This window comes from Chiloscyllium plagiosum, chromosome 16, assembly GCF_004010195.1.
Source record: "Chiloscyllium plagiosum isolate BGI_BamShark_2017 chromosome 16, ASM401019v2, whole genome shotgun sequence".
Classification (NCBI taxonomy): domain Eukaryota; kingdom Metazoa; phylum Chordata; class Chondrichthyes; order Orectolobiformes; family Hemiscylliidae; genus Chiloscyllium; species Chiloscyllium plagiosum.
In genome coordinates, this window is record NC_057725.1 from 65,909,400 (window position 1) to 65,932,653 (window position 23,254).

Sequence of the window (23,254 nt, forward strand, 5' to 3'; positions counted from 1 at the left end):
TAGCCAAGCCCCTGCCATAGTCAGTGGGAAATTGAGGAGCAGATATATAGGGAGACCTCCCCTCTGTGTCTCTCAATCACACACACTCCCACTGAAACCTGGTCCACACACACACACTCGTTCATATGCTGTGTATCTGCTCCATCTCTCTCTCTTGTTTACAGTGACACTGAATCATTGCTGTTTTGGTTGTGACAAGTATAGTTTACCATGTCAAACTAATGCGTTGTTTGTTTATCTGTCTTGACGCTGCACCAGGTTATGCTATTACATGTTACACATGTGACTCTGACAATGACTTGTTGTGTTCGAAGGAGAAGTGTCCAGCAAACTTCAATGTCTGTCTGAATGTTACACAAGGTGGGTTAATGTCTGCCCTTGTGATGATTTCAAAAAGTAGTGTTGAATCCAAGCATTCCCAGAGTGCTTTTTGTTCACTCGGGCTGTGTTGTTGTTGTTGTTGCTGCCAGGTCCAGTTTCTATAGCCTGGCTCTCATTTCCCTCGAGAAGGTGGTGGTGAGCTGCTTTCTTGTACCACTGCAGTCCTTGGCTCCTGCAGAGTGCTCTGAATGAAGCATTGACAGCAGGTGTCCCAGCTCTGCACAGCTGCTTTGTTCTAGCTACTGCTTCCCCCCTCATGATCGGCCTCGGTTTCTTTGCCCATGAACCAACTCACCCAACCAATTCCCGTGATTCCTCTTTCCCCCAGTCGCGTGCCCTTGGCTGTCCATTGCTGTCAGTTCTTTCAGACTGGCCTAGTTTGCCTGTTGCTGGGTCTGGATTTCCCCCAGCCCCCTATCCTTCCTCCTGTTGACTCCTTCCTGATAATTCCTACTGAAAGGCACTAAAGCATTGCGTTTTGTTTGCAGCTTCTCACAGGTTGTTACGTCGCTGTTGGACTGATCGGGAATGTCATGTCAAGGCGGTGAAGGCTGAGTACAGCAGGGATTTGGATTTCACCTTCAGCTGCTGTAACTGGGACCTCTGCAACTCCCGAAGTGGCAGCTCCAGGGTAGCTGGGACCCTCAGCCTGCTGGCTATCCTCGCTCCTGTTGCTGGGTGGCATAGTGCCAGCTTCTGAAACTGGAGTCAAGTGTGACCACAGCATGCCTCCTGAAACAGAAGGCTGGCCTCTGAAAGCGTTTCCAAATGCACCAAATTGTATCTGCCGGATATAACCATGTTTGAGAGTATGATTTTATAACAGTCTGTCCCTTCCCCATTATTTCTGACATTATTCCCGTTTGGTAAACTAACCCAGAAGGGGAGGTCACTGGCGTCCTGTCTTTAGTATGGGAGTGTTCAGGATGTGTGCTTGCCCTCAGGATCTCTCCACTTCCCTGCATTTAACAGAGCTTCAGTCAGCCACTGCCAACTCTTAGAACTCCAGTTGCGTTTTAAACACTAAACTCCTTTGCTTTATCTTTCATAATCTATAGCTGCCTGGCCTAGCTACTGCTATAACATGGCACCACACAGCCCAAGGTGGACCTATACCAGTGGGTAATCCCTGACTAGGAAGATGCCTATGTTAAACTACAATAGACAAGATTGAGTGGCTGAGCCTTGTCTAAACCCCATATGCACTAGAATCTGTGAAACAGTTTAGAGCTCATACATCTGTAACGCAACATAGATGATGTTGAATGAAGCAGCTAGCTGATGCTTTTGTATTAAGCATTTGACAACTTCCGTCAATTGAACAATAAAAGTCATCTTTTGGGATGAGCCCGGGTTTGTTGTGATGTTCCGCCTATCAGCAGGAAGTGAAGGGGAATGCTACCCACTTGAGAGGATGGCACTGGCATCCGGAGCTATCAGCAAGCTCACCAAGGGGGCTTCGCAGGAGCATTCAGCACCAAGTCACACACACATGTCAGCCCATCAGCACCTCCTTCAGTGGTAGGTTTTAAGGAATATCTTCAAGAATGAAAGCAAAGGAATTCCAGAGCTTCAACTCTAGGCAGCTGAAACCATGTCTGTGAGGATTGTGGGGCTAGAGGGAATTAGACATAGGAAGGGATGAGGCCAGGGCTGGATTCAAAATGAAGGTGAGAATTTTTAACGTCAGCACATAGGGTGTCCAGGTGCCAGTGTTGGTTTATAATCATGGGCTGGATTGGGAATGGAATTTCAGACACAGGCAGCAGAGCATTTAGACAGTGTTGTGAAATCATATTTTATGACATCTTTTCCCAACTTTCTGGCTGGAATCTAGGGGATTTTTGTAAAATCTAAAACCATATTTCATTGACTTGTAATCGCAATCAAAGGTGGTGCTAGCCAACGTGGTAATATTATTCTAGAAGAGAACAGGGGAATAACCCAGGGAGCTACAGGCTGGTCAGTTTAACCTGAGCAATGGGGAAACTACTGGAAGCAATTCTGAGGGAACAGAACAAATCTGTTCTGTTTGGAGATGCAGGGATTAATCAAGGACAGTCAGCAGGGTTTTGTTAAGGGGAGCTGACGCCTGACCAACTTGATTGTATTTTTCACAGAGATGACCAGGTGTGTAGACAAGGGTAGTGCTTTTGATAATGTCCTGCAAGGGAGACTGATAGCAAAGAATATAAGCCAAGGAATTTAGGCCAATTGTATCCACATCTAGTTTCACAGAGGGTATCTTCCGATTGGAAGTCTGTGCTGAATGAGGTCGTACAGGGGTCATGTTGGGGCCCTGGCTGTTTGTGGCACATATAAATTATTTAGATTTGAATTTAAGAGATTGATCAGTAACTTCACAGATAATCCAGAATAGTGAGGAGGATAGCCTTAAATTACAGGAGGTATGGATATCTGGTCAGCATGGACAGGTTGGACTGAAGGGTCTGTTTCCATGCTGTACATCTCTATGACTCTACAGATGGGCTGGTCTTTGGTAAAAGAAATTTGAGTCCTGATAATTGTGAGGTGATGCAGTTGGACAGGACTAACAAGGCAAGGAAGTATCTGAACAGTAGGATTTTGGTATGCTTGTACACCAGTTCCTGAAGGTAGAGGGACACTTAGATAAAAGGTTTAATGAGGCCCGTGAGCTACTTGCCTTTAGTAGCTGAGGCACAGAGTTTAAGATCAGGGAGGTGATGCTGAGACTGTACAAAATATTGGTTAGAATGTAGTTAGTATTGTGTGCAGTTCTCGAATCCTTGTTATAGGAGGGGTGTGATTGTACTGGAGAGGGTGTAGAGGTTTACCAGGATGTGACCTGGGCTGGAGAGTTTGTTATGAAAAGATTGGCCAAACTAGGGCTGTATTCCTTGGAGTAGAGGAGATTGAGAGGGATGTAGCTAGGACAGACAGGAAGCAGGCTTGTTCTCCTTGGAGCAGAGAGGGTTAAGATCTAACATTGAAATGTTCAAAATTATAATCAATTTTTACAGGGTAAAGGTCAGATTTCAAGATTGTCAGCAAGAGAGTGAGGAATGAGATGAGAAACTCTTTTACTCAGTTTGGATTTGGAACACGTTGCTGAATTCCACTAGAGGTTTCAAAAGAGAGCTGGAAATGTATTTGTAAGTGATGAATTTAGAAGGCTATGGACATGGGACTGGAGAGTGGGACTAGCTGGGCTGTTCTTTTGGAAGTGGGTATGTATACAACGGGTGTCCAATGGCCTCCTGTACTGTAAAATGGTATGATTGAGTATTTAGATGCACACTCACCATGCCAAGGCATACAAAGCTCTCAGCCAAGTGCTGGAACATGGGATCAGAATAATGAGGTGGTTCTTTTTGACAAGCTACTAAATGTCAAAAGAAACATCAAAAACAATTGTCTTAAGGGAATATGAATGAACCGTGGCTCCTGTCCCCAGTTGCATTCAAACATGATTGACTGGAGAATTTCAAATAAACATGTTGAGAGGGGACTTAAGAGCCAAAATCTAATCCAATTACCACTGGAATATACTAGCTATGTGTATATTTGAGTCACTGGGCAGTTGGAGTGAGGAAGTGCCAGTAACCCTTCTTACACATTTAAGAACTTTTGTGACAGTGCAAGACAAACATGTTTAACGCTAAAGCAGCAAGATCGCTATAAGGCTACAGCCAGGTCAAATCTGGGGCGGCACGGTGGCTCAATGCTGCCTCACAGCTGCAGGTGACTGTGTGGAGTTTGCACATTCTCCCCGTGTCTGTGTGGGTTTATTCTGGATGCTCCGGTTTCCTTCCACAGTCTAAAGATGTGCAGGTCAGGTGAATTGGCCATGCTAAATTGCCCATAGTGTTAGGTTCATTAGTCAGAGGGAAATGGGTCGGTGTGGGTTTGTTGGGCCGAAGGGCCTCTTTCCACACTAGGGAATCTGATCTAAATCTAAGTATATCTCTGTCAGAATCACATTAGATTCAGGTGTGACTTTGAGCTGTTTCAGTTCTGGAGAAAGGAACAGAACCCTAGCTGAGAGATTTAAGAAATGGCATTTAATAAGTTGCAATGGAACACAGTTAGCACAGATTAGTTCATGAGTTATTTGTGAACAGGGCTCAATGGAACATTCCTCTGTATCTAACCCTGTGCTGGGAATTGCTGATGGGGATAGGTAAAAACGACTGCAGATGCTGGAAAAGCACAGCAGGTCAGGCAGCATCTGAGGAGCAGGAAAATAGACGTCTCGGGCAAAAGCCCTTCATCAGGAATACAGGCAGGGTGCCTACAGAGTGGGGAGATAAATGAGGGGGGGGGGGAGAAAGTAGCATAGAGTACAATAGGTGAGTGGGGGTGGGGATGGAGGTGATAGGGAGCTTTGTTCTAAGCTGTGTTGTCTTTGACAGGAATTGTTATTACTTGTTCATAAAGAAAGGTTTGAGTTGATTATGGTGAAGTATTGACCAGACTCTGCTGAAGGTTATTTTGTTAAGGAGGCTGGTGGATTGGATGGGATATTTTTGTCCAGTTTCCACATAATCTTATGGATCGCACTTTTAGTCAGAGCTGAAATGGTGTGCAATTTTGATTTTGTGTTTTGTAAGTGCTGGAGTCAGATACATCAGTCTGTGAGCTGCATTAAACTACAGAGGAACCACTGTCCAATCCAACAGGGTCTCTTCAGAGAACTCTATATCAAAGGACAAAAGGTCAGTGTACCAATACTTGATGTTCCAGAAACTATTGTGAACTCGCAGTTAAACTGTATCCTTGTTTGGCACGCCACACTTTCGCAGTAATCAAAATACTTCCAAAACAAAATTGTTGAAATTCAGAGAATGGATATAGGATTAGGACTAATTATCATCACAATTAAATATCCTGTCAGAGGCCCGATGTTGCTTAGCGATCTGCTGGGCCCCCTCACTCTCCAAGCTGTTTCAGACCAGATTAGATGATGCAAAGCCCCATCTAAACTCTCATTAGCCCTTCCGTAGGGGTCCAGTTTTCTTGCATAGTGAGAGCTACATATTTGTGACAGGAGACAGGAAGACTGCAGCTGCTGGAAGCCAGAGTCAAGAGATGTGAAGCTGGAAAAGCACTGCAGGTCAGACAGCGCTTGAGGAGCAGGAAGGTCAACGTTTTGAGCTGAAACATTAACTTTGCTGCTCCTCAGAGGCTGTCCTTTTCCAGCTTCACAGCTATTGACTCTAAATGGGTGTGACAGGGCAGCTGCAGTTTTTAATCAGGAAATGATCAATGCTGGTGACTCACTGAGCAGGTCTGGGGTGACCGTGAGCTCCGCTGAAACCCTCAGCTGTTCCAAACCAGACCAGTCTTGCTTTTATCACATCACTGGGCAATGTACCAGATTTGGAACAAAACAGCGAGTGATTGAGCGTGTTCAAGCTGTGGCAGCAGCAGAAACCTGTTTGGAGGGTGTGCCAACCAGAAAAGGCACTTTGGATTCTCTATCCCTCAGAACCTCAGCACAAAGCATCACACAGGCACGGTCAGAACTGCAGCGGCTTAGCGTCTGGAAACGTCTTTTCAGCACAGTATTGTCCAGGGAGGAGCTGGTGAGCTGAGGAGTCTCTGAAGCTTTGTTCTGGGGCTGGAAGCTCAGAAAAATGTCAGAAATGCTGGAAACACAATGAAACAAGAACAAACTGCTGGAGAAACTGAACAGGTCTGGCAGCATTGATGAGATGGAGGCAGACTTCACATTTCAAGTCTGGTGACCCTTCATCAGAGCCGCTGAGTTTCTCCAGCAATTTGTTTTTGTTTTTGTTTGTGTGGAACTCTGGAGATGGGGTTAGTGTGTTATGGAGTGATCCTTCCCCCAAGTCAATGTTTGTCTCTACTAAAGATCACAAAGTGGAAGGTAAGGAAAGAAAACACATGGCACATTCTAGACAGAAGCCTTCAACCGGCACTGACGTTAGTAATCTGATGACTGAACAGGCTGGATGAGTTAACCTGGATCTTGCCTTCACCAGCTAGTAACAGGCGTTGAAAACTACCCTAACCATAAACTGAATGTCTAGGTTCAAGCCCCACTTCAAGCAGTTAAGCAGACAGTAATATTCAGTGTACAGGCCGTTCTGATGTAATGTGACAGGGTGGGGCTGCAGGGGAGCACACGTGTCAGCCCCACCCCATAGAAATCTCATTTGTTGAACGTTCACATTAACACAGTTGCTCAACTGTTTGGATATAGCCAATTCATATTCATGAAATGCACGTTATACCAGAACGACCTGGAGTACTGAGGATTGTCAGAGGTGCCTGCTCAGGGCAGCACTTTAATGAAACCTACCCTGTGTACTCAGATGGCAAAGGCAACTGCTCATAACTGGGCTAACATTCTTCAACTAACTTCACAAAAACATGGTTAGGTAGGTGGCTGGGAGTCATTGAGTTTTACTGATACCAGCAAAACAAGAATTTGCAATGCCAAACTAATGTTAATTCATGTAAACTCTGGCTATAGTTTGGGTGTAGGATTTGATTCAATGGTATAGTTTAGCATTAAAACAGAGGCTGTAATGCCAAGTTATGTGGGGATGCTACGCCAATGACTTTCCATAGCTTTCCCATCATGCATGCTGCAGTGTTATGTGCTCAGTGTTGACTACAGCTGCTCTATCCAGGGTTGTTCAAGGCAATTTCCAATTTCCACTACCAGTGTGATGGGGAGGTTTCTGATGGGGGAGGGGGCCTTGGCAGAAAGCCCTGCCCCTCAGCCACTCCAACTGCAGCACACTGGAAGCCCCTGGCACAGAGTCCTGGATAAAACCGCTCTGGGCCTGCATATGTCCTTCTCAACACCTCACAACAAAAGGAGTGTCTCACCTCAGCAGGTACCACACATTCACCAATGAGAGATTGCAAATGAACAAACAATTCTAATTCCTTTATTTTATGAAACGTGATTGGAAAAAAACTTCCAATAAATAAAAAGCCTTAAAAAGGCAAATCTTCAGCATTCATGTACAGTAAAAAAAACTACGTATAGTCACTGGCTCACAATGAGCCTGGGATCCCACACTATACACATTGGCTCCATCCCTATACAGAGATCCATGGATCACCCCCTGCTTAGGGAGACAAGGCAGAGGGATCCAGGGATTACCCTCCCCAGTTACAGAGAGATGCAGAACACTCTGGATACAGGGACAGTGACAATGGGACAAGTAGATGTTGAACCAGAAGTTGGACATTATTACAAAGTTGTGTGTCTGAGCGTGTGCGTTGTCAGGGGGTGTATGTGCGCACATGTGTTTCTGTATGATGCCTACTTTGACAAGTCTGTAGAGGCACACAAGGTCACGTAGAAAAGGCAGCTTGTGTCACTGGGATGTTGCCTGTCATTCAGGCACTGCATCTGCCCAGTGGAGCAAGGCAGCTCTCCAAAATCAGGCCCACTTTTACAACAACTGCTGCTGCTGCTGCTGGCGACGGTAGCTGTTCATGTCGAGAGTTGTCTGATCCACCTGCTGGTGATAATCAGCCAGCCTGCTCCGGAGTTTCTCACACAGCTAAGGAAATAACAGACAGCCTTATCAAGACCCAGGTGCTTTCACATCAGATATATCTATCAACAAAGCCAGCAGCTGTTGCTGGGGACAATGACACCTGACTGTCTCAGAATGTTTCAGACTCACCCTCACATTACTCAGGTTGCCTGAGTTCTCTCCGAGTGCCTGCAGTAACTGGTCAATAGCTGTGTACGGCAGCCAAACCGGTGGAGCTGTGGCTGAGAGGGACCTCTGTAATAGAGATTAAAGAGATTACAGTCACTCGGATCAGGTTCCCAGAGAGAACGGACAGTGAGACAGGCAGGCAGCAGTATGGGAACGGGGAGGGAGAGGGGACAGTGGGACAGGCAGGCAGCAGTATGGGAACGGGGAGGGAGAGGGGACAGTGGGACAGGCAGGCAGCAGTATGGGAACGGGGAGGGAGAGGGGACAGTGGGACAGGCAGGCAGCAGTATGGGAACGGGGAGGGAGAGGGGACAGTGGGACAGGCAGGCAGCAGTATGGGAACGGGGAGGGAGAGGGGACAGTGGGACAGGCAGGCAGCAGTATGGGAACGGGGAGGGAGAGGGGACAGTGGGACAGGCAGGCAGCAGTATGGGAACGGGGAGGGAGAGGGGACAGTGGGACAGGCAGGCAGCAGTATGGGAACGGGGAGGGAGAGGGGACAGTGGGACAGGCAGGCAGCAGTATGGGAACGGGGAGGGAGAGGGGACAGTGGGACAGGCAGGCAGCAGTATGGGAACGGGGAGGGAGAGGGGACAGTGGGACAGGCAGGCGTATGGGAACGGGGAGGGAGAGGGGACAGTGGGACAGGCAGGCGTATGGGAACGGGGAGGGAGAGGGGACAGTGGGACAGGCAGGCGTATGGGAACGGGGAGGGAGAGGGGACAGTGGGACAGGCAGGCGTATGGGAACGGGGAGGGAGAGGGGACAGTGGGACAGGCAGGCGTATGGGAACGGGGAGGGAGAGGGGACAGTGGGACAGGCAGGCGTATGGGAACGGGGAGGGAGAGGGGACAGTGGGACAGGCAGGCGTATGGGAACGGGGAGGGAGAGGGGACAGTGGGACAGGCAGGCGTATGGGAACGGGGAGGGAGAGGGGACAGTGGGACAGGCAGGCGTATGGGAACGGGGAGGGAGAGGGGACAGTGGGACAGGCAGGCGTATGGGAACGGGGAGGGAGAGGGGACAGTGGGACAGGCAGGCGTATGGGAACGGGGAGGGAGAGGGGACAGTGGGACAGGCAGGCGTATGGGAACGGGGAGGGAGAGGGGACAGTGGGACAGGCAGGCGTATGGGAACGGGGAGGGAGAGGGGACAGTGGGACAGGCAGGCGTATGGGAACGGGGAGGGAGAGGGGACAGTGGGACAGGCAGGCAGCAGTATGGGAACGGGGAGGGAGAGGGGACAGTGGGACAGGCAGGCGTATGGGAACGGGGAGGGAGAGGGGACAGTGGGACAGGCAGGCGTATGGGAACGGGGAGGGAGAGGGGACAGTGGGACAGGCAGGCGTATGGGAACGGGGAGGGAGAGGGGACAGTGGGACAGGCAGGCGTATGGGAACGGGGAGGGAGAGGGGACAGTGGGACAGGCAGGCGTATGGGAACGGGGAGGGAGAGGGGACAGTGGGACAGGCAGGCGTATGGGAACGGGGAGGGAGAGGGGACAGTGGGACAGGCAGGCGTATGGGAACGGGGAGGGAGAGGGGACAGTGGGACAGGCAGGCGTATGGGAACGGGGAGGGAGAGGGGACAGTGGGACAGGCAGGCGTATGGGAACGGGGAGGAGGAGACAGTGGGACAGGCAGCACTATGGGAACGGGGAGGGAGAGGGGACAGTTTGGGAACATTGGGAAGTGGATACAATGGAATCTGTGTTAATGCGACAGGTGGCTGGTTTCAGGTTGGAGATCAGCTGGTAAACAGGACTGAACAATGGCGGATAGATTTTAATGCTGACAATGTGAAATGTGATGTATTTTGGAAGGATACACTCAGTGAATCATAGGTCCCTGTAGATTACTAAGGAACAAAGTGGGGCTGGTGTACAAGACCATAGATACCTTAACGTGTCTGTCCAGGCAAATAGGGGGTGGGTGGATAGGGAATACAGGATATATGCCATTAATAGCCAGGACATGGAACAAAGCAGTAAACAAGTCTTGTTCAAACTATACAAACCGTTGGTTTGGTCACAGGTGGAACACTGTGTAGTCAGACAGCAGGGTATTCCTGTTGGGATGTGGGGGCAGGGTAGCTCACAGGCTGACTAGCTGATCCGGCTCCCTGGGGGAGGGCACTCAGACAGTGGGATATTCCTCTGGGATATTGGGGGGGGGGGGGGGGGGGGAGTGAGGAGAGCTCTGACGCTGAGTAACAGCCTGACTCCTTGGAGCAGTGCAGACAGTCAGATAGCTTCCAGGCAGACAGTGTGGAGAGTTTCAGGTTCCATTCAAAGCCAGGCAGTGCTGTCACTCCAGTCAAATGGCGAGTATCCAATGTTACCCTGGAGAATCACAGCTTATGCCAGAGGGGCAATATCACTACTCTTTCTGAGTCTGGCTTCTCAGCTCAGATTACTGGCCATGGATATTGCCGAGGTGTCTCTGAGATACCAACACCTCCCCAGCAGCCCTGCTCCCTCTCAGAGAGAACGTACGGGGGCTTCGATCTGCTTACAGTCAGCATACAGTTTTGATCCCTAATCTCAGTCATCAGTTTCAAAAGTGGAAGGGGAAATGAGTTACAAATGGTTGGTGTCCCAAAACAGGTTAGGTTCTATATTAAACATGCAACAGGAAATTGCAACATCTGAAGGTGTGTGAAATTTGTCTTGGGGACAGACTTATTAAGTTTCAAAGGAAGATGGCTGGGTAATTGCTTCCTGGGAAGGATCGGGAGAATGAAGGGGAATGTGTGAGAGAGAGAGAAAAAGAGAGAGAGAAAGAGAGAGAGAGAGAGAGAGAGAGAAAGAGAAAGAGAAAGAGAAAGAGAAAGAGAAAGAGACAGTGAGAGAGATAGCTCCTGGCTATGAACAGGCAGAAATACAAGCTCAGAAAGACAGAACGGAAAATCCAACTGCTGTGATGGAAGGGTCTGTGGTGGAATATGGATGCAAGTGTTGAGTTGAAAGGAAGGACAGCTGTCGGTGTGAAGCGGAAAAGTCAATGCTGAGTCCATGAAGCTGGTTAAAAATGATCTGGAAAGTTCTGACAAGGCATTGGAAACAGATTCAACAGCAACTTTCAAACAGAATTGAAAGTGTAGAAAGGGGAACTTGGTACAGCTGGTGGTTGAGAGGAAGTGATGTAGGAAGAAGGAGATCCATCTGTGAGAGCCAGTAGATGCCCCAGGGACTTCAGGGCCATATTCTGTATTGTCTGATTCAAGGACAGAGACTGGGTCAGAAGGCGACAACATTTTACCCGTTGCTGTGGGAAACAGACAACTCAGGAGAACCAAGAGATGGTTCTCTCTGTATATAACTACAATACAGAGTGTCCAGCCTCAAACGCTGTATTCCCCGAGCCAGCACCTGACCAATACCATGGCTTACCTCCATGTTGAAGTACTGAGGTCCTTTCCCCATTAACGCATCAACGTATTCCAAAACCAGCTCGACGGCTTCCTCCAAAAGGTCATAGTTCAGGTACAGCCGCAGGAGCCCGGCAACGTCCACTTTCTGCTCAGAACAGAAGCATTATGTGCCTGATACATCATGGTGTGTGCACACAGACACTCACAGATCCACCTGGCCTCACACAGATCCCATCTCCTCCCTCTCCCACTCACCGATTCCCCCAACACACAGATCCCTTCCCCCATAGATAATCCCCATCCACACACACACTCTCGTCCCTCCACACAGGTTACCCTGTCCCACTCTACAGGTGCACAGATCCCCTCCCCACCACCACTGTGATCTCGGCATTAGAACAATTTGGAACAGCAAGCCATTATCTCTGTGGCACATGGCCCTGCTGTTCGACCACAAGGGATTTGAGTCACTCAGTCTGGTAGTCCAAGGGGCTCCCCCACTCTCATCCCAGCCCATGTATCCTACTGGTCCCAAATTTGATCCGAGGAAGTGGTACAGCTGTCTGCTAGGTGCATAGTCAGAGAGTTACCAAACAGTCCAGAACAATTCCCACCAGGATCAGGACTAATGATTCATCTTGGGAATCCCTACCTCTGAACCAATTAATCCCCCACAGCATGGAATCCAGGGCAAGCTGACAGATTGGATACACAGTTGGCTTGATGGTAGGAAGCAGAGGGTAATAGTGGAAGGATGTTTGTCATACTGGACGCCTGTGGCTACTGGAGTACCGCAGCGGTCAGTACTGGGCCCACTGGTGTGTTATCTGTATCAATTATTTGGATGAGAATATACAAGGCATTATTATTAAGTTTGCTGATGACAGCAAATACGTAGTATCATGGACAATGAGGAAATTGCAGCAGTATCTTGGTCAGCTGGGGAAGTGGACTGAGAAATAGCAAATGGAGTTTATAATATAGTAAGTGTGAGGTCTTGCATTTTAGAAACTCAAATCAAGGTAGGAGTTTCATGGTGAATGGTCGGGCCTTAAGGAGTGTATTGGAACAGAGGGACCTTGGAGTTCAGGTGCATGGTTCTCTGAAAGTGGAGTCCCAGGTAGACAGGGCAGCGAAGGGGGCTTTTGGCCCACTGGCCTTCATTGGTCAGGACATTGAGTAGAGATGTTGGGAAGTTATGCTGCAGTTGTACAGGACATTGGTGAGGCTGCACTTGGAGTACTGCGATCAGTTTTGGTAGCCTTGCTTTGGAAGGATGTTGTTAAACTGGAAAGAATGCAGATGAAATTTACAAGGATGGTGCCAGGACTCAATGGTCTGAGTTATAGGGAGAGGTCGGACAAGCTGGGACTTTTTCCCTTTAGAGCGCAGGAGACTGAGGAGGGTCCTTATAGAAGTGTATACAATCATGAGAGGCATGGATAGGATGAATTTACTCAGTCTTTTTCCCAGGGTTGGGGAATCAAGGACAGTTTAAGGTTAGAGGAGAAAGAATGAAAGAAAACCTGAGGGGTAATTATTTTTTTTTTACACAAAGGGTGGTACGCATATGGAACGAGGTGCCAGAAGTAGTTGAGGCTGGTACATTAACAACATTTAAAAGGCATTTGGACAAAGACATTGATAGGAAAGGGTTTGAAAGATAGAGGCCAAGAGCGGGGAAATGGGGTTAGCATGGATGGACATTTCGGTTGGCATGGACCAGCTTGGGCCAAAGGGCTTGTCTCTGTGCTGTAGGACTCTATGACTCTGTAATCACTTGACACCTTTTACCTGGATATAGTCTTAGTAATATGTAAACACACACAGGAGAAAATTCTCCAGTCGTAGAACAACCAGTGTCTGACTGCAGTCAAATTCAACTACTCTACTCAGACTGAGATATTAGAGAATTACACAAGATAATCTCTGGCTGGGAGACAGCTCATTTGGTGTCCTGCTGCTAATCCCATAACTAACAGGCACAGCAGAGAGGCCTGAAGATTTGGTCAACTATTTGACTAAATGTTTTAACCCCCATCTCCTGAGGTTGGACAGGCAGCTTCGCTATTCAGATCTGGGTTACACGACTCACACCCACCCTCAGCAAAGGGAGAGCTTTGCAGCTCTACCTTTTGGGACTGGCTGGAGGTGACAAGTCAAGTAGCCCACTTGCCTTATAGCTGTTAATGAGCCAGTTCGGAAGTGGCACTCCATGTGACAGCAGTTTGTTAATCACACAGCGATGATACTGAGAACTTGGAGACTGGTAACGATCAAGGTAGGATGACAACAATCTCCAGGCTTCATCTGTGGCACTGAAGAGAGAGAGAGAGAGAGAGAGAGAGAGAGAGCACAGTTCTTGAGGAGTTCCTGATAGATTTGTCTTCACATAAAGCAGCAACAGGCCATTCGGCCCCTTGAACCTGCTGCACCTTTTATGGCTGACCTGATTACTTCAGATTCCCATCCACCACTAATAACCTTACACACCCAGCTCAGCAAAAATCTGCCCCGTCAAAAATAGAGACTTGGCTTTCACCACCTTTTAAAGGTGTGCATTCCAAAGGATCGTGACTCTCTAGGGAAAACAAAAATTCTCCCCAGCTCTGTCTTAAAAAGGCAGCCCGTTTAGTTTTGTAGTGACCTCTGGATTTAGTTCTCTCAAGACGAAATATCCTTTCCAATTCCACCCTGTCAAGATCCCTCAGCACCTCAGGTTTCCAACAAGTCAGCTCACTCTTTAATAAAAACTCCAGTGGATACAATCCTAGTTGGTCCAACCTTTCCTCATAAGGCAACCCTCCCCATTCCAAGCATTGGTCTGGGAAACGGTCTCGGAGCTGCCCCAGTGCACTGACCTCCTTCCCGAAGAACAGTGACCCTTACTCTTGTTGTCTCCCTTGTGATAAATGATCACATTCTATTTGCTTCCCTGATTACTTGCAGTAAACTTCAATGATTCATACATCTCTCTGCGTCTCCCAACTCTGCAGGCTCTCACCATATAGACACATTTTAATTCTTCCGGCTCAATCAGACAATTTAACATTTTCCCACATTTTGGCCAAAACTCGCTTCAACTTTCTTTCATCTCCTTGTATCCTGTTCACAACTTACTTTCCTGCCTACCTTTGTGCTATCAGCAAATGCAGCTGCCATACCTACCTTTGGTCCCTTTATCAAAGGTAGTTACAGAAAGTCTAGACTCTCACGCCATTTCCCGGGCTCACCCCTGGCACCTCCTGCCTGCTAACTGCAAACATTTCCCTCCAGGTTAGCTGCCGGCTGGGCCTCAGTTTCACGTTTAAAGTCAGACTAAAGTCAGGCAGCACGGTGGCCCAGTGGTTAGCACTGCTGTCTCACAGCGCCAGAGACCTGGGTTCAATTCCCGCCTCAAGCGACCGTCTGTGTGGAGTTTGCACATCCTCCCTATGTCTGCGCGGATTTCCTCCGGGTGCTCCAGTTTCCTCCCACAGTCCAAAAATGTGTAGGTTAGGTGAACTGGCCATGCTAAATTGCCCGTAGTGTTAGGTGAAGGGGTAAATGTAGGGGAATGGGTCTGGGTGGGTTGTGCTTCAGCGGGTCGGTGTGGACTTGTTGGGCCGAAGGGCCTGTTTCCACACTGTAAGACTGCAAACTACGGCAGTGAAAAGGAAAGAGATTCACAGCAGAATCTTCACCATGGTGTCACTTTAATGAAATTATACTCAGCACGGCTGGTATTCCTGCTTTGTTAGGCTACTGGAGACAGGAAAATCAATCACTGTGTAAGCTGGCAGCCTCTGCAACTGCTGGAGTGTGTGCAGTGGAACCCTGTGGGAGATGTGTTGTAGACAACAGCTAACCAAGCAGACACCACTAATTAACCTAGAGACGGGGATAAACAGACAGCTGCCTTGTTTAAAAGCTGCACCACGGTAAAGGAACAAAAAAAACCTCGTGTGTGACAAGAATGTGAGAATTAAGAACATGCCATTCGCCCCCTCAAACCTGCTCCATCTTTCGAGAAGATCATGGCCTTACTGATGTGATCACTGCCTTAACTCCATGAGCAGTCTGTCACTATCACACTTGCTGATCAACAATGTGTTTATTTAGTCTTAAATACTGGGAAACCACAAAAAGCTGGGGCGGTAGTTCCACTCATGGTCCGGTCTGTAATTTTATTTTCATACATAGGATATGGGTGTCTCTGGCTTGGACGGCATTTACTGCCCAGTTCTAAATGCCCTAAAGGTGGTGGTGAACTCCTTCCTCTTGTTGTCCCCCTTGTGACAAATAATCACATTCTATTTGCTTTCACTCGAATGTTATTGTCTCTGAAGTACATCCATGAACTAGGTGACCTTGAAACACTGCAGCTCCTGAGCTGTAAGTAGACCCACAATGCCCTTAGAGAGGGAATTCCAGGATCTTCACCCAGCAAGTGAAGGAATGGCGTTCCCAGCTATCTGCACCCTTGGCCTTCAGGGTGGAAGTGGCCGTGGGGTTGGAAGGGGCTATCTAAAGAGCCTTGGTGAATTTCTGTAGTGCATCTTGTAGATAGTACACACTGCTGCTACTACACATCAGTGGTGGAGGGTGTGGATGTGTTGCCAATCACGCAGGCTGCTTTATTGTCCTGGATGGTATCAAGCTGCTTAAGTGTTGTTGGAGCTGCACTTAGCCAGGCAAGTGTGGAATATTCCAACATTCTCTTGACTTGTGCCTTGTAGGTGGAGGACAGGTTTGAGGGGAGCTCCTCGCCCCGGTATTCCTAACCTCTGACCTACTCCTGTAGCCACTGTGTTCGAGAGTCCGGTTGAGTTTCTGGTCAATGGTAACCCCCAAAATATTGGAGGTGCAAGTTTCAGTGACAGTAATGCAATGAATACATCATGGGCAGATGCGCAGATTCTCTCAAATAGTGAAGAACTGCTGGTACTTGCATGGCACAATGCTACTGGCAACTTTTAGCATAAGCCTGACAATTTTCTAGACTGTGTCACATGCAAGCACGTAACATTTAATTAGCTGAGGAGTGGGGAATGATACTGAACACCATAATCAGCAGTAAATATCCACATTTCACTATAACCTTAGTTGGAAAAGCAGATCATTGATGAAACAATGACACCACTATCACAGCTCCCTCAACAAGACTTTTTTTAAAGATTCCCTACAGTGTGGAAACAGGCCATTTGGCCCAACAAGTCCACACCGACCCTCCGAAGAGTAATCCACCCAGACCCATTCCCCTCTGACTTATGCACCGAACACTACGGGCAATTTAGCATGGCCAATTCACCTGACCTGCACATCTTTAGACTGTGGGAGGAAACCGGAGCACCCGGAGGAAACCCACGCAGACACGGGGAGAATGTGCAAACTCCACACAGACACCTGCTGTTGGCAAGGTGGGAATCGAACCTGGGTTGATGCGGTGAAGCAGCGGTGCTAACCACTGGGCCACCGTGCCACCCCTTGTTCCAGTTAACGTGCCTCAGCAGCTCTGCCTTACTCCGGTTGTGCTGGACGTGCACTGATAATGAGAATTTGCCTGAACACGCTTCAGAAGGCCTTTCCTGTCTGCTTCTTGCACTTCACTAGGGTCACTCCCCCCGCCCCATGCCTGCATTCACTCCAGTCACGGGCTACTCACCACATCGCCTGGGCACTCAGCCTCACGGTTACACCCTACTGACCTCAGTTGCAGGATATGGGAAACATCACCAAATTCCCATTTTGCACAGGCTGTGTATTTTACTGGATGAGGTGCCCCGTGCTCACCGATCAACACCTTCCTTGTACTAACATGACTTCTCAGCACTGCATCTTGCTCCTGTCACTGAGGCTCCACATCAAAAACCAAAACAAGTAACTTCACCAAATTGATGCCTAAGGCCCGCTCCGGAACTAGCCCAACTCTCCGCTTAAACTCCAGACCAGTGAGGGTTCCTGGGAGGTGTGGCACTATCGACTCTCCCTGGGAAGCCCAGTACTGCTGAATCCTGGGTTTCGCTAAGAGCTGATCCATGCTAAGGATTGTAGGATTTCACTATTTCAGCTGTGTCCCAATAGCATCCATGCCCCTGGTTATCTGGAATAGTATTTGGAGTTAGGAATTGCCTGATCCCACAGCCTGGCCCATTGCAGTCAAACACCCTGACCCACCATAACCCTCTGCCCTTTCAGCAGTTGTACCTGGATTCTTTTGTAGCGATGATCGAAGGAATTTGATTGGCTTTCAACCAGTCCCAGGCGTCAGACTGTGCAGCCTCCCCGATGAGCTGCAGTTTAATGCACCTGGAACACAGAGGGGGACAGGTCTGTGGGTAAACAACAGCACCATTCGTCAGGTTACATACATTCACAAGGACAAAGACACTGTTCAAATCGTGCCATCACTGCCCAGGGAGACAAGCAATCCCCAGAGACTTCACGACCAAACTGCTGAATTCAAGTTCAAATCTCCAAAAAATTAATTCAGCTCTTCCACAAATGCTATTCAACAGCTCAAATGATAAGTGCCGAAGGTCTCAATCGGCCTCAACAAACAGATGCAAGTGAAAAAAAACGTCATGTCCCTCCAACTTCATCCTCACGTCCCCACACTGCGACATCCTCATTGCCTCCTCCATCTTCCCCATGCTTTGTACTGAGTCACTCTCACTGCAGACCCCAGCCCCTCCCGCCATACTGTGTACTGATGGACCTTTGCACTTGACAACTCAAGAAAGGTTGTTCTTTGAGGAGGTCTGTAACTCTAATGGGATGTCCCCACTTCTAAACTCTCCATTCCCAGCTCTCCAATCAGGAGAGAATCATCCTGCAGTAAGTTTAAGACAGAACACAACAACTCCAGAGTTTATTAGCATCCACCGTATACCTGCAGGACAAACTAACACATGTTTACCAGACTGTACCAGGGGCCCTTCACCCAGGTCAGTCCCAGGCATGGTGCTTCCCTGATACAGATCATACACAGGCAACAGGATGAATTTAACTGCCTACTTACTGGCCGTCTCATACTCACTTGAAGGACAGCCCTTCAAAGATGGGGTTCAGTGAGAGTCTGAAGGTCTGACACAAGGAGACAGCAGCATCAAAGAGTCCCACTTGAACAAGTAAGGCAACCATCTCCTCAGCAGAGGCACTGCCTGCAGTGGAAGACAGAGTTAAATACCATACAAGCAATTCACAATATACAGCTTCATTTTCAACAATCAAACAAGATTACATCACTGACCACTACAGATTTACTCACTCCGCACTGTGTGGGCACTGCAGCCTAGCAATGACATAGCTGAGCTAATAACCTAGGGAATGCAAGTTCAAATCCCACTCTCGTTTCAGGATTTGAATTCTGAATTTACAAACAGTGCAAACATAAAAATCCCACTAGTTTAGAGCTGTGCTGTTGGAAGGAAACCTGTCACCTTTACCCAGGTTGGTCCAACGATACTCAATGTCGTTTGTTCACAGAATCTGGAGGGGTTTATCAAGTCACGCAGCTGCATAGAGGAAGTAAGGCGAGCTAACAAATACGGGCTTAGTTACTGATAAACAAATCCACACAACTAATCTTTTCAAGCCCTCACTGTAGATGGTGAGTTTGTGATGTACTATAAACCAGGACAGTCCTAGATTCCATTTGCGATCTGTCAATGGAACACTTCCTGAAAAATGTGCAGTATTTTGTGTGTTTCTCCCCAAAGGTGCAAGGTGGTGGTTAGTTGCATAGTCAGCCGAACTAAATAAAACCTTACAGCTTACTGAGAATCCCCAGCTTTTAACAGATTTCCATTCCAATCATCAATTCAGTTAAGAAGCTACAGGCAAGCTATGAAAGGGACTCATACCATTACAGCTTGTAATCTTTCCTCATCTAGATCTAATGTTTGTAAGAGATGGCCTGAGACACTGTGCTCAAACCTCTAGGGTAAGTCTATGAAAATAATAATGCTTTTTAAAAATTCAAAGCTTGCTACTGCAATCCAAGTAGGAAACCAGAGAGCAAAAAAAAAATTCTAAATTTAAACATGAACAGCTTCAATAACAGACTATCACAAACTCAGATGATAGCTACTGAAGAATTAAAATGGCAAACCACTGAAACTTTTGTAAATGTAGAAAACTCTCAACAATTAACCAAACTCTTCACAGATGACCAGAAACTATTGGCCAATAGCCACAGAGTGGAGATTATCCACTTCGTCGGAAATTTGCTTGTGTTTCTTACCTGCTATTGCTGCCGAGCCTGGGTCATGTTTTGCGAGTAGTAGGCGGGTACGGGCCAGCACAAACTCCTTCTCCAAATCCTTCAGTTCCACTATATCAATCTGATGGCAGACTGCAATCACATTAAAACAGTGACATGGGCGACTCCAGGCAGTCCGTTTCACCCAAACACCACCTCCTCCTCCCTCTACAGCCATCACTTCCCCCCACAACCTCTCACTTACACACCGTCACTATTCCCAACACTCTAGAGATGGCATTCATCAGCGCCCCTCCCTGACCGCGACTGTCCTCATCACCTCCCTGCCCCTTTAATCCTGTGAGCATTCTGGACAGATAGAAACACCCATCTGATTCACTTGTTTTAACTGAGCCTCCATTTCTCCCTCTAACCCAAACCCTCAAACCAAACGGTGTAGCCCCACCCAGTATCTCACTAAGCTTTGGAGCAAATAAGTCAGCGGAAGTATAAATTGGGATTGAGGGCTGATGGTGCCCTCTGACAGTCCAAGGTGGGGGACCGTGCTGTCAATAGCCCATTCAGAGGTCTCGTGTGAAGGGGGATACCCAGCAACCTGCTCCCCTTGCACCATGATGGAAGTAGGTCAAAGGGCAAGGGAACAGGAGCTGCCACCAGTCACCAGGGTCAAGGTGACAGCACCACAATGTACATTCTCCATGTTCTGTCAGGTTTGAGCAGCTTTCTTGGAGTCACCACCTGCTGAAATGATTGAAGAAACAAAGCAATGTGACTTACCCTGTGGGGCCGTGAGCTCCCCATCATAGCTCCTCTTGGGGGACGCCCCAGGACGTTCGTACTGTTAACAGGAAGAAAAGGCTCAACAGGAGGCCACACCACAGTGCAGAAACCAACAGCTGGCCAGCTCCCGAGAGCTGTCCTGCTTTAAAGCACAAGCCCCTTCTTCCCAACACAACCCTCTGGTTACCACAGTGGCACTGTGAAGGAGGTGGTCATCACAACTTAGAAATATGAACCCTATCTACCACATCAAGCCATGTCTCTATTAATAGAAACATAGAGCTCCTGCTTTTTTTTAAGAAACAGACTTTCTAAATTTACCGTTATTTTCACTGCTGCATATACACACGCGGACAAAACTCCTCACTGTTCCTGCATTCACTTTAAAACAACTTGGATTTTGTTGTTTGTCTCTATTCTTTCTTCCCACCCAGTTAGAGCAGATATTTCCCGACTGCCCACTTCACCAGTCTGTCCTCTGAAACCTTTTCTTACATTTCGGAGTTTTGTCCCATGCGTAAATTGAGAAATGGTGCCCACTTTCCCCAAATACAAGAATAGCCAGATCAATGGGCTGAGTTTCTGGGGATTGATGGTCCCATACAGATTGACGCTCTGGCCTCCCCAACACTTGGCTGCTGCCTGCAGTTTGTAAACACAGCGGATAATAAGACTTGATCAACAAGTCCTGAGTAGCCCAATGTAACGCGCTAGCGTACCGTCGCTCCACACACAGGCCGCACTATCCAGGCATACTCTGACCGGATTTGGCGCAGGCAGTTTATCCCGACAAGGTAACAGTTGACTTGCTTTCGGAGTCCATCCAAAGAGCGGACCTCTCGCCCCAGACGCATTCCGTATTCAAACATCACCGTTCCAGCTGGACAAGAGACAGAAACATGACCACACCTGGTGAGGCATGTACTAGCAGCTAGACACAGCAGCTCCACTGCCACCCCAAAAGCATCACATTCACACCTAAGCCAAGCTCACAGCACCACAAACCCTGCCTATATATGCAAACAGGCAGTCACAGTCACACAAACCCCGCCTGTACATCCAAACAGGCAGTGATCAGTCACACAAACACCGCCAGTACATCCAAACAGGAATGGTCAATCACACAAACCCCACCTGTACATTCAAACAGGCAGAGATCAGTCTCACAAACCCCACCTGTACATCCAAACAGGTAGTGATCAGACACACAAACCCCACCTGTACATTCAAACAGGCAGTGATCAGTCACTTAATCCCCGCCTGTTCATCCAAACAGGCAGACATCAGACACACAAACCCCACCTGTACATTCAAACAGGCAGTGATCAGTCACACAATCCCCGCCTGTTCATCCAAACAGGCAGACATCAGACACACAATCCCCCCTGTACATCCAAACAGGCAGACATCAGAGACACAAACCCCACCTGTACATCCAAACAGGAAGTGATCAGTCACACAAACCCCACCTGTACATCCAACCAGGCAGAGATTATTCTCACAATCCCCACCTGTACATCCAAACAGGCAGTTATCAGTCACGCAAACCCCGTCTGTACATCCAAACAGGCAGTGAGCAGACACACAAACCCCACCTGTACATCCAAACAGGCAGTGATCAGTCTCTCAAACCCCGCCTGCACATCCAAACAGGCAGTGATCAGACACACAGACCCCGCCTGTACATCCAAACAGACAGTCACACAAACCCCGCCTGTACATCCAAACAGGCAGAGATCAGTCACACAAACCCAGCCTGTACATCCAAACAAGCAGCGATCAGTCACACAAACCCCACCTGTACATCCAAACAGGCAGTCACACAAACCCCGCCTGTACATCCAAACAGGCAGTCACATAAACCCCGCCTGTACATCCAAACAGGCAGAGATCAGTCACACAAACCCCACCTGTACATCCAAACAGGCAGAGATCAGTCACACAAACCCCACCTGTACATCCACACAGGCAGTGATCAGTCACACAAACCCCGCCTGGACACCCAAACAGGCAGTGATCAGTCACACAAACCCTGCCTGTACACTCAAACAGGCAGTGATCAGACACGCAAACCCCGCCTGTACATCCAAACAGGCAGTGATCAGTCACACAAACCCCACCTGTACATCCACACAGGCAGTGATCAGTCACACAAACCCCGCCTGTACATCCACACAGGCAGTGATCAGTCACACAAACCCCGCCTGTACATCCAAACAGGCAGAGATCAGACACGCAAACCTGCCTGTACATCCACACAGGCAGTGATCAGTCACACAAACCCCGCCTGTACACCCAAACAGGCAGTGATTAGTCACATAGAATCATACAGCATGGAAACAGAGCCTTTGGTCCACTCAGTCCATGCCAAACATATTCCTAAACTAAGCCCCTCCCACTTTCCTGCATTTGGCCCATATCCCTCCAAACCTTTTCTCTTCGTATATCCAACCAAATGTCTTTTAAACATTGTATCTGTGCCCACTTCCTCAACGTTGATTCCACATACAAACCACCCTGTATAAAAAACATGCCTTTTTTAAAATATCTCCCCTGAACTCTTTCTGTATATGAAAAGAGGTGGAGACAGATCATGTCTGTACATTACGAGACCAGTCAGCCAAAGCCAGCCTATACAAGACACAGGTTAGTTGTCAGCAGCTGCCCACAACCTGATGATCTTATTCTTGGGCTGAAGGCACTCAGCTCATTCAATGTGAACCAAGTTGTGGGGGGGGGGGGGGGGGGGGGGCAGGAAGAGGGGGAGGGGGGGAGAGGGAGGTGCTGAATTGGATGGATTTGACTGAGACAAGGTGGGGGGAGGG

The 23,254-nt window shown here is 48.2% G+C and overlaps 1 protein-coding gene and 1 long non-coding RNA gene across 2 annotated transcripts in view; one reads left to right on the top strand and one right to left on the bottom strand.

The window, feature by feature from the left end:
- The first annotated feature begins 81 nt into the window (after positions 1-81).
- On the top strand, positions 82-1,728 carry LOC122557984. Its single transcript, XR_006313995.1, has 2 exons — positions 82-360; positions 870-1,728. It is a non-coding gene; the product is annotated as an uncharacterized LOC122557984 (long non-coding RNA).
- Positions 1,729-7,266: 5,538 nt separating this feature from the next.
- nup160 (nucleoporin 160) overlaps positions 7,267-23,254 on the bottom strand; it is an 80,209-nt gene continuing 64,221 nt past the window's right edge. Inside the window, exons 27-35 of the mRNA XM_043706438.1 lie at positions 21,149-21,309; positions 20,427-20,487; positions 19,671-19,781; positions 18,465-18,588; positions 17,633-17,734; positions 13,623-13,764; positions 11,466-11,591; positions 8,037-8,141; positions 7,267-7,910 (exon numbers count right to left, since the gene is read on the bottom strand). Coding sequence (XP_043562373.1) covers positions 7,800-7,910; positions 8,037-8,141; positions 11,466-11,591; positions 13,623-13,764; positions 17,633-17,734; positions 18,465-18,588; positions 19,671-19,781; positions 20,427-20,487; positions 21,149-21,309 — 1,043 coding nt within the window. The 3' untranslated portion in view covers positions 7,267-7,799. The remainder of the gene's footprint in view (positions 7,911-8,036; positions 8,142-11,465; positions 11,592-13,622; positions 13,765-17,632; positions 17,735-18,464; positions 18,589-19,670; positions 19,782-20,426; positions 20,488-21,148; positions 21,310-23,254) is intronic.